General features: G+C 61.8%; 1 protein-coding gene across 1 annotated transcript in view; it reads right to left on the bottom strand.

Moving 5' to 3' along the window:
- The window catches only part of LOC137458161 (hydrocephalus-inducing protein homolog), a 76,724-nt gene that overhangs the window by 26,630 nt on the left and 37,721 nt on the right, over window positions 1-12,373 (bottom strand). The window contains exons 23-32 of the mRNA XM_068169849.1: window positions 11,835-12,148; window positions 10,341-10,512; window positions 8,851-9,060; window positions 7,899-8,036; window positions 4,406-4,583; window positions 3,195-3,325; window positions 2,341-2,474; window positions 1,269-1,405; window positions 385-512; window positions 100-291 (exon numbers count right to left, since the gene is read on the bottom strand). Coding sequence (XP_068025950.1) covers window positions 100-291; window positions 385-512; window positions 1,269-1,405; window positions 2,341-2,474; window positions 3,195-3,325; window positions 4,406-4,583; window positions 7,899-8,036; window positions 8,851-9,060; window positions 10,341-10,512; window positions 11,835-12,148 — 1,734 coding nt within the window. The remainder of the gene's footprint in view (window positions 1-99; window positions 292-384; window positions 513-1,268; window positions 1,406-2,340; window positions 2,475-3,194; window positions 3,326-4,405; window positions 4,584-7,898; window positions 8,037-8,850; window positions 9,061-10,340; window positions 10,513-11,834; window positions 12,149-12,373) is intronic.

The following is a 12,373-nucleotide window of genomic DNA, read 5'->3' as shown; positions in this document are numbered from 1 at the left end:
GGAGCCCAAGCGTTCGAGCAGCCAGAGGAGCAGAGAGGACAAGAGAGGAGAAAGAAAGGCAGCCAAGAGGCTCCAAGTCACACCCTGTCTGTGCTTTACCTTCTGAGCAGGCTCCTCCCTGCTGAGGAACCACTGACAGGGCAGTGGGAGCTGATTGTAGAGCCGGATGGTCTCTTCCTGGCACTGCCCACACTGGACAGCAGAGAACTCCAGCCTGGCCCTGGAGAGGCTGAGGGAGGGCACAGCCACCTTGGCACGGAGGAGGACACGACATGTGGGTCCTCCTGCAACCTAGTGAGGGACAGAGCATCCAGGTGAGATCCCAGCCTGCCAGCTGCCCCAAAAGGCAGTGTGGGCACAGGGAGGGGGGGAAGCAGAGGGCACCTTGATGGGCAGCAGTGCCTCCACCTCGCCCTGCGGCAGGGTGGCACTTTGGGGCTCCAAGCACACAGTGAAGGTTCTGCTCTGGGAGCAGGGCAGCTGCTTCACGAGCCCCAGGTCCACGCTGAAGCCTTCAACAGATGGAAAGGAAGCAGCTGAGGCACAGGGGACATGAGATGGCTCACAAGCACCTTAAGTGTCCTGGCTAGCAGCTCTGGGAAGGATCTTTTGCACCTCCAGAAAAGCTGCTGCTCCTTCTCCCTTGGCAAAAGCTTTGCACAGCCAGAGCCCAGGAGCCACAGGGGAAAGGAAAACATTGCAGCTGAGGAGCTCCAGCAAGTGCAGGGAAGGACACTCAGAGCTCTTCAAAGAACTCCCATGCCATGGTGCTCCCTACAAGCAGCTGGGAGGAGACCTCTGAGCACCCTTTCTGCACAGCAAGGCAGCGATTGGTGGTGCTGCAGCCTTGCCTCAGGGCTGATGCCAGAAGCTGTTGGGATACCCCCAGGGGAGGCTGAACACAAGCCCCAGGACCTGGTGAGCCTCACACCAAGCAGCTCAGCACCACCAAGGCTCCAGCTCCTTGCAACACAAGGCCAGAGAGTGCACAGAGAAGCTCAGCTGCTGCTGCTGGCAGCCAAGTGCAGAAGGTGCTGAGAGGTGCCCAAGGTGCTCACCCACCCAGCCCCTGCAGGGCAGACTTAGGGCAGCCACAGGCAGGCCAGGCCCCTGGGCACTGCTGGCCAGGAGAGCTCAGGCTCTAAAGCAGCAGGTCCCAAGGAGGACAAAGCTTTACAAACAAGTGCTCCAAGAGAACTCCCCATGGCCAGGGGCTCAGGCTGAGCTGTCCCAGGCAGGCCACAGGAAGGGTCCCCAGCACTGCCTACCTGTGCCACGCAGGAGCTGCCCACAGACTTGGAAGGACACAGGGAAGTGCCCCGGGTTGGTGACCTTCACGCTGCGCCTGTGGATGCCACCCAGAGCCACGCAGCCAAAGTCCAGGATGTGCTCAGGCAGCTCAGCTCTGCAGGGAGGAGGGAGGGCACTCCTGAACCCACAGCCTGGCCACGTTGCCACAGGATGGGAGGTGCAAATCCACTGGGAAAACTCAGCTCAAGCTGCTGACACCCAACACCTGAGCAGCCGGGGACAAGACTCTGGCCGGTGCCAGGGGAGGCAGGGCCCAGGTTCTAGCAGCTCCCAGGGGCACCTTCAAACACAGCTGGTTCCCAAGGGACACTGCCCACAGCTCCTGTGCCACTGCAGAGAAGCCCCCTGCAGCTCCACTGCTCTCAGTGCAACTGCTGAGCCTGGCCTGCAGCCCAAGCCTGGAACTGCTTCAGGGCCTTGTCAGATTTGAGCCCCAGGAAACCTTCACCCAGCTCTGTCCCCAGAGCCCCAGGGACCACAGCCACCAGCACCTGCAAGACCCATGGGCAGGTCCTGTCCAGAGCCATCCCACTGTTCTGCAGAGCATCTTCTGCCTGGGCTGGAGCCTGCTGCAGCTGCTCCTCAGCATGAAGCAGCAGAAGGAAGGACCAAGCGACCTAGGAGAGCCCTGCAGTCCCCCCAGCCCCCAAGCCCCCAGCTGAGACTTTGCCAAGCTGCTCTGGGGCCAAGTGTGGTCTGGTGGGAAAAAAAGGAGGCCAGTTCTGAGCTGCTTCTTTCAGAGCTGCTCAGCAGGAATGCTGTCTGTGCTGTCTGGAAGGGCCTGATGCTCTGCACTGGCTCCATGAAGAGAGCCCAGCATCTGTGGGCAGCTGAGCACCCCCAAAGCTCAGGGAAGTGAGGACACTCAGCTGCTCCCAGGCAGCACAGCACAGCTCTCAGGAGCAAAGCCTTTGTGCTGCCCACAGCTGTGCCCAGCTCTGCAGAGCCCAGCAGCTCTCAGCAGCAGGGCTGCACTGCTGGCTGTCACCCCCAGAGCACCTGCAGGTGGCTGTGGAGGTCTCTACTCACTTGAGAAGCCTGCGGCGAGCCTGCAGCCTAAAGGCAGCTTCCTCTGGGGCACTGCAGGCCACAGCTTCCTGCTGCTCCAGGATGTGCTCCTTGAGCAGGATGTCCTCCAGCTGCATCTGCAGCCCAGTGTCCAGCTGAGGCAGGGAAAGACAGGGGCTGCTTAGCCAAGGTCCTTCCCAGGGCATGGGCTTGGCTCTGAAAGAGGATCCCATCCTGCTCTTCTTGAGGGGGTGATGGAGTCCTCTTGTCTCACTGCTCAGTGCCTGGGACACCTCCAGCTCTCTTGGGCAGCACCTTCTCTCCAGAGCTACCAGCTCCAGCACCCTCACCTGCCCAGACACTGCCTTCAAAGCTATGCCAGACACAGATGGACAAGCCAGGAACTTCTCAGAGCTCCAGGGATTTGCCTGCCCACAGGGAGTGCCGAAGCAAGCTGGACAAAAGCCCTCTGGAGCAGGAGACCAGGAGAGAGCTGCTGCCTCTTGCAGATGAGAGCTGAGCACAGTCCCAGGGCCAGCCCAGGCTGCTGCTCTCAAGCTCTGCAAACCTGGCAGGGCTTGGCCTGGGAGGAACAAACAGCCCAGGGATGGGGCCCCATCAATTCACCCCCATGAGCATGGCCTGCAGGATCTCAGCCAGCTGCCAGGAAGCTCCTCCAGCTCCAGCAGGGACAACCTCCAGGGCTGGACAGCCCCTGGGGCAGCACTCAGCTGATGAGAGTCATGGCTGAGTGTGGGCAGGGAGGTCCCACCTGCTAGCAGGGCCCCAAGAAGCCTGTTGTGGGGTACAAGGGGATGCAGTGACACAAGGGGGAGAGGCTGGCTCCTGCCACACAGGGCAGCAGCTGTTCTCACCGTGGCAGCCAAGTCATCTGGGGTTGGTTCTGTGGCTGCAGCCTCGCCCAGGACAACTTCTCCATCTCTCTCACTGTCCTTGGCCATCTTTTCTTTCACCTTCCTGAAGGCCTTCTCATATTTCTCATTTCCTGAAGGCAGAAACCCCCCAGAGTGCAGTGTGGGCATCTGAGCTGGGCAGCCCCCTCCCCACACCACCTCTCCCAGAAACACTCCTCCAGCAGCTCTGGGCACAGCATTGGAAGAGACCTCGAGGATCATCCAGCCCAACCTGTCACCACAGACCTCATGGCCAGACCATGGCACCAAGTGCCACATCCAATCCCCTCCTGAACACCTCCAGGGGTGGGGACTGCACCACCTCCCCAGGCAGCACATCCCAATGACCAATGACTCTCTCAGTGAAGAACTTTCTCCCCACCCCTAGCCTAAACCTCCCCTGGCACAGCTTGAGACTGTGTCCTCTTGTTCTGCTGCTGGGTGCCTGGGAGAAGAGACCAACCCCTTCCTGGCTACAGCCACCCTTTAGGTAGCTGTAGAGGGCAATGAGGTCACCCCTGAGCCTCCTCTTCTCCAGGCTAAACAACCCCAGCTCCCTCAGCCTCTCCTCACAGGGCTGTGCTCAAGGCCTCTCCCCAGCCTTGTTGCCCTTCTCTGGACACCTTTCAAGTCTCTCAATGTCCTTCTTGAACTGAGGGGCCCAGAACTGGACACAGGACTCCAGGTGTGGCCTAAGCAATGCAGAGCACAGGGGCACAATGACCTCCCTGCTCCTGCTGACCACACCACTCCTAATGCAGGCCAGGATGCCCTTGGCCTTCCTGGCCACCTGGGCACACTGCTGGCTCATGTTCAGGCAGCTGTCAGTCAGCACCCCCAGGTCCCTCTCTGCCTGGCTGCTCTCAGCCACTCTGAGCCCAGCCTGGAGCTCTGCCTGGGGCTGCCGTGGCCAAAGTGCAGCACCCGGCAGTGGGAGCTGCTCCTCCTGCCTGCATGCTGAGCTTCAGCCCTGCCCAGCTTCCTCCCCCAGAGGAGCAGCTCAGCCCCAGCCAGCTGGTGCAAACCCAGCTCTGCAGGGTGGCTCCTGGGACAGAGCCCACAGGGACTTGCAGAGCCTGGGGAAGCCACCAGTGCTGCTCTGACAGCCTTGGGGGTAGGCCCTGGGGGAAAGCCCAGGGGAGCATCCTGAGGAGCAGCCAGGCAGTGCTCACCTTGGATGTTCCTGGGCAGGTGCAGGCAGAGCCTGGGAAAGCTTCCCTCTCCTTTCAGGCAGACTTCTTGCGGCTCCAGGTGACCCACTTGGAGCTGGAAAGCCTTGCAGAAGGCCCCAGGCGCTTCTGGCAGGTAAGAGACTTTCAGCACCTGCTGCTGGCCGGCTCCAAGGCTACCCTGCAGGGAGGGAATGCACCAAAGAGGCTTTGATGGAGGGGGTGATGCTCAGCCAGGTTCTCCTCTAGAAGACAGCAGACAGCAGCACCTTCTAGCTGTCTGCTTTCCAAGAGCTTGTCTCCTGCCCCAGGCTGCCAGGTCCCCTCCAGAGTGCCAGCGTGGGGAGAGCTGGAAAGGACCTCTGGAGGTCATCACTCCAACTGCCCTGCTAAAGCAGGGCACCCCCAGCAGCTTGCCCAAGAGCAGCATGGCCAGGGGGAGCTGGAATCCCTCCAGAGCAGGAGGAGGCCTTCCCTCAGCACAGCCTGGCCTTTGCTCAGCACCAGCACAGCTCTGCTGCTCCCAGGCTTTGCCTTCAGCCAGCAGGAGCCAGGCCTGACCAAGCAAAGCTCCAGCAGCAGTGCTGGGCAAGGCAAGGGAAGTGCCCCTGCCCTCTGCAGGGCCAGCAGCTCCTCTCACAGCACCTCAGTGGTGGCCACTAGGCTCCTCAGCTCAAAAGGGACAGGGACCTACTGGAAAGAGTCCAAGGGAGACTACACAGATGCTGAGGGCCTGCAGCATCTTTGTGAGGCTCAGAGGCTGAGACTCCTGGGGCTGTTGAGCCTGGAGAAGAGCAGCCCCAGAGAGGGCCTCTGCTCAAAGCTCAGCAAGAGCTAAAGGGCTTGTGGGGGACAAGAGGATGGGGCTGGACTCTTGTCAGTGGTGCCCACTGACAGGACAAGAGGCAAGGGGCATCAGCTGGAACCCAGGGAGTTCCAGCTGACCAGGAGGAGAAAATTCTCTGCTGTGAGGGTGCTGGAGGCCTGGAGCAGGCTGCCCAGAGAAGTTGTGGAGTCTCCTATGGAGAGATTCCAACCCCCCCTGGGCACGCTGCTGGGGGTGCCCTGCTGGAAGGAGGAGGTTGGGCTGGATGACCCCCAGAGGCCCCTTGCAAACCACCCCCCCTCCAGGGATCCTGGGAGTGCAGGTGGGTGTCCAGGGCTCTGAGCCCCACCTGGGACTCCCACCAAACCTCCTGCCTGTGCAGTTCAACTCAGGGTGCAGGAGCCTGCCCTGGCTCATGCTGAGCTCCAGAGAAAGGCCACAAGGAGGAGCAGAGGGCTGGAGCTGCTCTGCTATGAGGACAGACTGAGAGAGTTGGGCTTGTGCAGGCTGGAGAGGAGAAGGCTCCCAGGAGACCTTCTGGTGGCCTTCAGGTCTCTGCAGGCAGCTCCAAGAAAGCTGGGGAGGGACTTTGGAGGGTGTCAGGGAGGGACAGGACTGGGGGGGTGGAGCAAAACTAGACAGGGGGAGATTCAGGTTGGGTGTTAGGAAGAAGTTCTTCCCCATGAGGGTGGTGAGAGCCTGGCCCAGGCTGCCCAGGGAGGTGGTGGCAGCCTCCTGCCTGGAGGTGTTTGCAGCCAGGCTGGAGGTGGCTGTGAGCAACCTGCTGTGGTGTGAGGTGTCCCTGCCCATGGCAGTGGGGTTGGAACTGGCTGAGCCTTGAGCTCCCTCCCAAGCCTGACAATCCTGTGATTCTGTGAGCTGCAAACACATCTCTGGCCACACAGCAGCAGAGCCTAGGACAAGATCTAGAACAGAAAGTGTCACTGGGGCTTCCAGAAGTGTCTCTGGCTTCCAGAAGAGCTGTCCCAGGCCAGAGCAAAAGGAAGCAGATCCAGAGGCACCTGGCTCTGGGTGACAGGACACATCTGCAGCCTTCCTCAGCTGCCCACTGCACACAGGGCTGCACTTGCAGGTCCCTGCTCCCCTTCAGGCTGCAGGGAGGAGCTGAGGAGCGGGCCAGGACCTGCCCCCTGAGCCCCCACTCCAGCACAGGACACAGCCAGAGCCAGCCCAGCCCCACTGCCAGCACCATCCACGCTGCCACAGCAGCACCAAGCAGAGCTGTGCCTTCAGAAGCTGGCAGGAAGAGGGCATGAGCCTGGCACCTCTTGCAGGAGGCAGGCAGGAGGAAAGATGGAAGCCATTTGGCTTCCTTTGCCCATGGCACCAAGGGCCTGAGAGAGGAATGCTGCTCCAGCCCAGAGACATCCACCCAAGGCTCAGGAGCTGAGGTCACAGAATCCTGGAAGGCTTTGGCTGGGAAGGGACCTTTCAAGGTCACAGAATCACAGGGCTTGGAAGGGACCTCTGGAGATCATCCAGTCCAACCCCCCTGTCAGAGCAGGGTCACCTAGAGCAGCTTGCACAGGAGTGCAGCCAGGAGGCTTTGGAATGGCTCCAGAGGAGACTCCACAGCCTCTCTGGGCAGCCTGCCCCAGTGCCCCACTGCCCTCAACACACAGAAGTTCCTCCTGCTGTCAGATGGAACTTGGCTGTTGCAGTGTGTGCCCATTGCCCCTTGTCCTCTCCCTGGGCACCACTGACAAAGCCTTGGCCAGAGCCCCCTGGGTCCCCTTGAAGGCTTCAGAAGCACTGAGGGGATCTGCCCTTTGTCTTGTCTTCTCCAGGCTACAAAGCCCCAAGCCCCTCAGCCTTTCTTCACCAGACAGATGTTCCAGTCCCCTCAGAGCCCTTGGCTGGACCCTCTCAAGCAGCTCCCTCAGGTCCTGACCAGCTCCTGCCCCCTGGGGACCACCACTCACTACAGAAGCTCCAGCCAGCCTCTGTGCCAGCAGCTCCTTCAGGCCTGCAGTGAGCAGGGACAGCTGCAGCTAGGGCAGGCTGCTGGGATGCTGCAAACTCCTCTCTGCACTGCTCCAGCCCTGCTCAGCCCTGGCCCCCTCACTGCCCCCCCCAGCTGCTGCAGAGGAGCAGAGCTGGAGGGGTGAAGGAGCAGGGAAGGGCTGCTCCAGCTCCTGGCACAGGAGCTTCATGGCCAGGCAAGAGCAAGGCAGTCTCCTGGGCAGCCCTGGCAGGGGCAGGCAGGGCAGTTCCTGTCTGCTCCCACAGGAGGTGACCCAGGACAAGAGCAAATGCTCTCAGGCTGTGCCAGGGGAGGGGGAGGTTGGCCATCAGGCACAATTTCTTCCCCACAAGGGCTGTGAAGGCCTGGCCCAGGCTGCCCAGGGCAGCAGGCAGTCCCCAGCCCCGGAGGCACTGAAAAGCTGTGGAGATGTGGTGCCAAGGGCCAGGGTTTGGGGCTGGCCTGGCAGTGCTGAGCTCCCAGCTGGCCTTGAGGATCTGAAAGGCTCTTCCAAGCCCAAGGATCCTGTGATTGCATCCCCTCAGCAGAGACAGCTCCCAGCCCTGCCTGCTGCTGGGACAGTTCCCTCCTGCTCTTCTCTTTCTCCCCGGTTTTCCCCTCCAAGCCCAGCCAGGGCAGGCTGGCACAGGGCCAGGGTCAGGCCCTTGTGCTGCCCCCATCCTCACCGTGCTGGGCACCACCAGGGGCACAGCGGGCAGGGGGCTGCGGGCAGTGCCCGTGCCAGGGCTCAGCACCACGAAGGGGAAGGGCAGCTTCCCACAGTTCTGCAGGGTCAGCTCCACCTCTGTGACCACGTCCCACAGCTGCAGAGAGGAGAGAGGAGTGGGCAGTTAGAGACAGGCCTGGCACTGGGCATCTCCTGCAGCTGGCACTGGGGAAGGAGCCAAGGGAGGCAGTGCAGCAGAGCAGCAGAGCAGAGCTGGACACTTGGCTCCCAGCTTCACCTGGGCACCCCCAGCCCCAAGGGACCTCTTGGCCCTGCACAGCAGCTGAGCTTTGGGGCACCCTGCAGAGGCACAGCACCAAGCACCCAGAGATCAGGCATGGAAGCAGAGAGGAGCTGAGCTCTCTGCACCTGGAGGGGGCCTCAAAGCCTTGGCTGCAGCAAAGCAGCTGGCATCAACACATGGCAGAGGCAAAGGCACCTGCAGAGCTGGCAGGGACACAGGGCAGACAGAGCACCAAGCACAGGGCCAACAGCTGGAAACAGCTGGGGGGGAACTGAAAAGGGCAGTGGGGGTGACTCTGGGACATTCCCCCCAGGATGGGGACTGGCAAGCCCAAGAGGGCTTCCTCTTGGCTTTCTGTTGCTGATGAGCCAAGAGCATTACAGCAGCCTCTTCCTGCAGCTCAGGCTTGAGCAGCAGCTCAGCAGCTGCTGTCTGGAGAACACAGCCCTCTGGAGGGCAGCGCTGGCCTCCTGCCCACCCCAGGAGGCACCTCCAGGTGCCTTGGAGAGGAGGACTTCCCAGCTGAGGTGGGGGTGGAGCTTGGCAGCAGGAGGCAGCACTCCAAGGTGGTGCTGCCAAGCCCTGGAGCCAGCACAGCAGCTGGCCCTAGCCCCAGGCAGGCAGCCCCCAGCAGCCAGGGCTGCAGGCAAGGAGAAGCCTGCGCTACCTGCAGCCCCACGTCCAGCTCCGTGGTGTCCAGGAGGTAGCTGATGAGTGAGGCCTCCCCACGCAGCCTGAGCTCGTAGCTGGGGCCTCCCTGCACCCTGCAGAGAGCCCTGGCACAGGCCACAGTGTTAGGGTGGCCAAAGAAGCTGAAGGTGACCTGCTGGCTCTGGCCCGGCTGCAGCAGCCCATGCAGCGGCAGCACATCGAACACCTGGGGAGGGAGGAGAGGTGGAGAGGCTGAGCAGGGAGAGGGAGGCAGGAGAGCAGCCCTGGCCTGGGGCAAAGGGAGAGCTTCCACAGCACCTCCCAGCTCCACAGCACTGGACAGCAGCAGCAGCTGCAAAGCAAGCCCCAAGGGCTGCAGTGAGCAAGTGGCTGCTCTGGGGGAGAGCACTCTGCTGCAGGCTCCAGCACCTCATCAAGCCAGGGGCAGCTGAGATGGGAGCTGGGAGCAAATCAAGTCTGGCTGTGCCCATGGCATCTGCTGAGTGTGGCTCCAAGCCCAGCCACAGATGAGGCCTGGGCTCCAGCTTCACTTCCTACACCCAAGCCTGCAGGAGCAAGCTGAGAGGCCTGGCAGAAACTTTGAGGGGGCATTTTGCACCCTTCTGCCAGTCCAGCTCTGCTCCCTCCTGCCCAAAGAACATGTTGAGAGCCTCCTGCCTGGACAGCTTAGGGTCTCCAGGAGCAAACCAGGAACAGAGCTGCCAGTCAGACTCCCAAAGAGGCAAAGGACAACTGAGGAAGTGCTTGGCCCAGCTCTCCAGTGGTGCTTTGGTTTCATCCTGTGCACTCATGGCTGCTGGAGAGCTGAGGATCTCCCCCAGGCCATTATTCCCAGGACACCTTCCTGAAGAAGGCAGCTGAGATGCTCTCCTGCCTGGCAGCAGTTGGGAGCTCATCTGTAACCTCAGAGGTGCCACCTTGCCAGAGGAGCCTTGGCTCTGGCCTTCTGAGGCCTGTTTCTGAGAGAGGCTTCTGGGATTGCTCCTCCAGCTCCAGAGGCTCTGCTGCTTCAGGCAGCTGCAGTGCTTGGTGCTGGGGCCTGGCCAGCAGCAGGCTCTGCAGGAATGGTGCTGGGACACCCTTGGGCCTAAGCAGAGCTCCATCTCCCTGAGAGATGAAGCACCAGGCAGGGCTGAGTCTTCTGTGTCAGTGCCCCTCCTGCCCCCTGCCAGCTCCCTGGCTGGCTCTGCAATCCCAGCCCTTGGCTGAGGCTGGGAGGGGCAAAGGAGTGGGGCTGAGCAGCTGGCCCATGGGGCTGAGGGCTTGGCTTGGCACAGAAGGAAGCTCAAAGCCTTCCCAGCAGCAAGCCTCATTCCACCCTGCAGAGCAGCCCAAAGGCAGGAGCCCTGTGTCCAGCTGCCAGCTGCTGCCCCTCCTGCTCTCAGGGCAGTGGCTGCAGGGCTGTGAGAAGGGAGGGTGGCAGCAGCAGGGCTCTGCTGGCAAACTGGGAGGCAGGAGGAGCAGCAGGTGTCCCAGAAAATCTACCTCTGCCTCCAGGGAGTCCTTGGCATCTGCTGGCTCCTGGGCAGGATCCCCAGCTGCTCCCAGGGCCTGGGCTGGCTCCTCCACACCCCCAGCCCTGGAGCTGCTCCCTGCAGAGGCCCAAGGCTGCCAGCAGGCTCCCTCCTCCTGCACTGCCTGGGCTGGGAGGCTGCACCTGGAACAGAACAGCCCTGTGAGCAGGGACTGCAGGGGCAGGCAGGGGAGACTGCCCCAGCAGCTCCCCCCTGGGCTCTGCTGCTCTGAGCTCAGCAAGGGCTCTGCCCCAGCAGCAGAACTCAAAGAGAGAGAGTCAGAGCAGATGGAAGGAAGACATTTGTGGTGCTGAGAACAGTGAGCCACTGGCCCAGGCTGCCTGAGGAGGGGGCAGATGCCCCATCCCTGGCACCACTCCAGGGCAGGTGAAGGTGGAACAAAAAGAAGCTACCAGGCAGCTTGCAATCAGGAACTGCCTGAGCCCTCAACCTGTCCCTGCAGCAGCCCTGGGAGCTGGGGCTTTGTCTCTAAAGAGGCAAGGTGAGAGCAGGGGCTGAGAGCCCTGGGGCTGTGGAGCCTGGGGCAGGGCAGCCCCAGAGGGGATCTGCTCAACACTCAGCCAGAGCTAAAGGCTGGGGGGCAAGAGGACACCTGTGCTTTGGCAGCAGCAGAGCAGCTGTGCTTGGGGGGACAGAGGAGTGGCCTCTGCTTGCCTGAAGGGGGAGGCTCTTGGAGCAGGGGCTGGCTGCCAGGCAGGCTTCACCTCTGAGGTGCCAATCCAGCACCTTCCCATCAAGGAAGTTTCTCCTCCAGCTCAGATGGAAGCTCCAGGCTTCAGCAGGCCCTTGTCCTGTCACTGGACACCACTACTAAGAGCCCAGCACCATCCTCTTGCCCCATCCTCTTGCCCCCAACCTTGTATCTCTTGCTGAGCATTGATCAGATCCTCTGGGGCTGCTCTTCTCCAGGCTCTCAGCCCCAGGGCTCTCAGCCTTTCCTCCTCAGAGAGCTGCTCCAGGCCCCCTCCAGCATCTTTGGAGCCTCCCTGGGACTCTCTGCAGTAGCTCCCTGGCTCTCCTGAGCTGGGGAGCCAGCACTGGACACACTGTTGTGGGGGCAGTGGAGGTTCTTAGTACTGAACTGACAACAGCTGGGGCTGGCAGGGAAGGCAGAGAGCTCCCAACTTGTATCTGCTTGTCCCAGGGCCCAAGCAGGGCTTTGGAGCTCCAGGGACAAAGCAGGACTCCAAGGTCATGGGCTGCAGGAAAAGTGTTGGCAATGTCTTCTAGTCTTGGCTGGGCTGCAGAACAGTCCCCTGCCCATCCCCAGAGTGCTGGAGGACACCTGAGCACCCAGCCTGGCCACAGCTGGAGGGCTTGTTCCTGCCAGGCCAAGGGGAAAGCAGTTGGCCAGAGCCCAGGGAAACCACCTTGGTCTCTGCAAAGCACAAGCAGGAGAGCAGGAAGCAGAAGAGCTGCAAGGAGAGGGCAGAGGTGGCCATACCTCAGCTGGCTGCCCTGGCTGGCTGGCAGCAGCTGCCAGCAGTAGGAGACAGGCAGCTGGCTGCAGTTGGTCATCTCCAGGCTCTGCACAGCTCCAGTGTCATTCAGGATGCAGCCAAAGTCCACAGCCATGCTCTGGAAGTGCAGGCTGGGGCAGCAGACTTCTCCCCGCAGCAGGACCTGCTCCTCATGAGGGTGCTCCAGGAACTGGATCCTCAGAGCCTGCTCCACTTGCCAGGAGTGCAAACCCTCTTCATGAGCAGGGTTAAAGCTGATGCAGAGGGGAAGCTCCTGCCCTGCCTCCAGCTTCATGGGCTGCAAGGAGAGGAAGAGCATCCAGCACCCGTGGGAGGCCATCCCCAGGGCTCACAACCATGGCAGTGCCCCAAGTGTGGCTCCAGCAGGGCCTGCCTGTGCCAGCCCCACCCCACTGCTGGCCCAGCCCAGCTCAGGCTTCTGCAGAGGCACCAAAGCCCCCCCCAGAGCAGCACCCTGGCAGGCCAAGGCCGTTTGCACTCTCTGCTCCTCCCAGCACTGCAG

This window comes from Melanerpes formicivorus, unplaced genomic scaffold (genome assembly GCF_026170545.1).
Source record: "Melanerpes formicivorus ecotype bairdi unplaced genomic scaffold, bMelFor1.0.p_v2 SCAF_228, whole genome shotgun sequence".
Lineage (NCBI taxonomy): Eukaryota > Metazoa > Chordata > Aves > Piciformes > Picidae > Melanerpes > Melanerpes formicivorus.
This window is presented reverse-complemented; position numbering and strand designations above follow the sequence as displayed.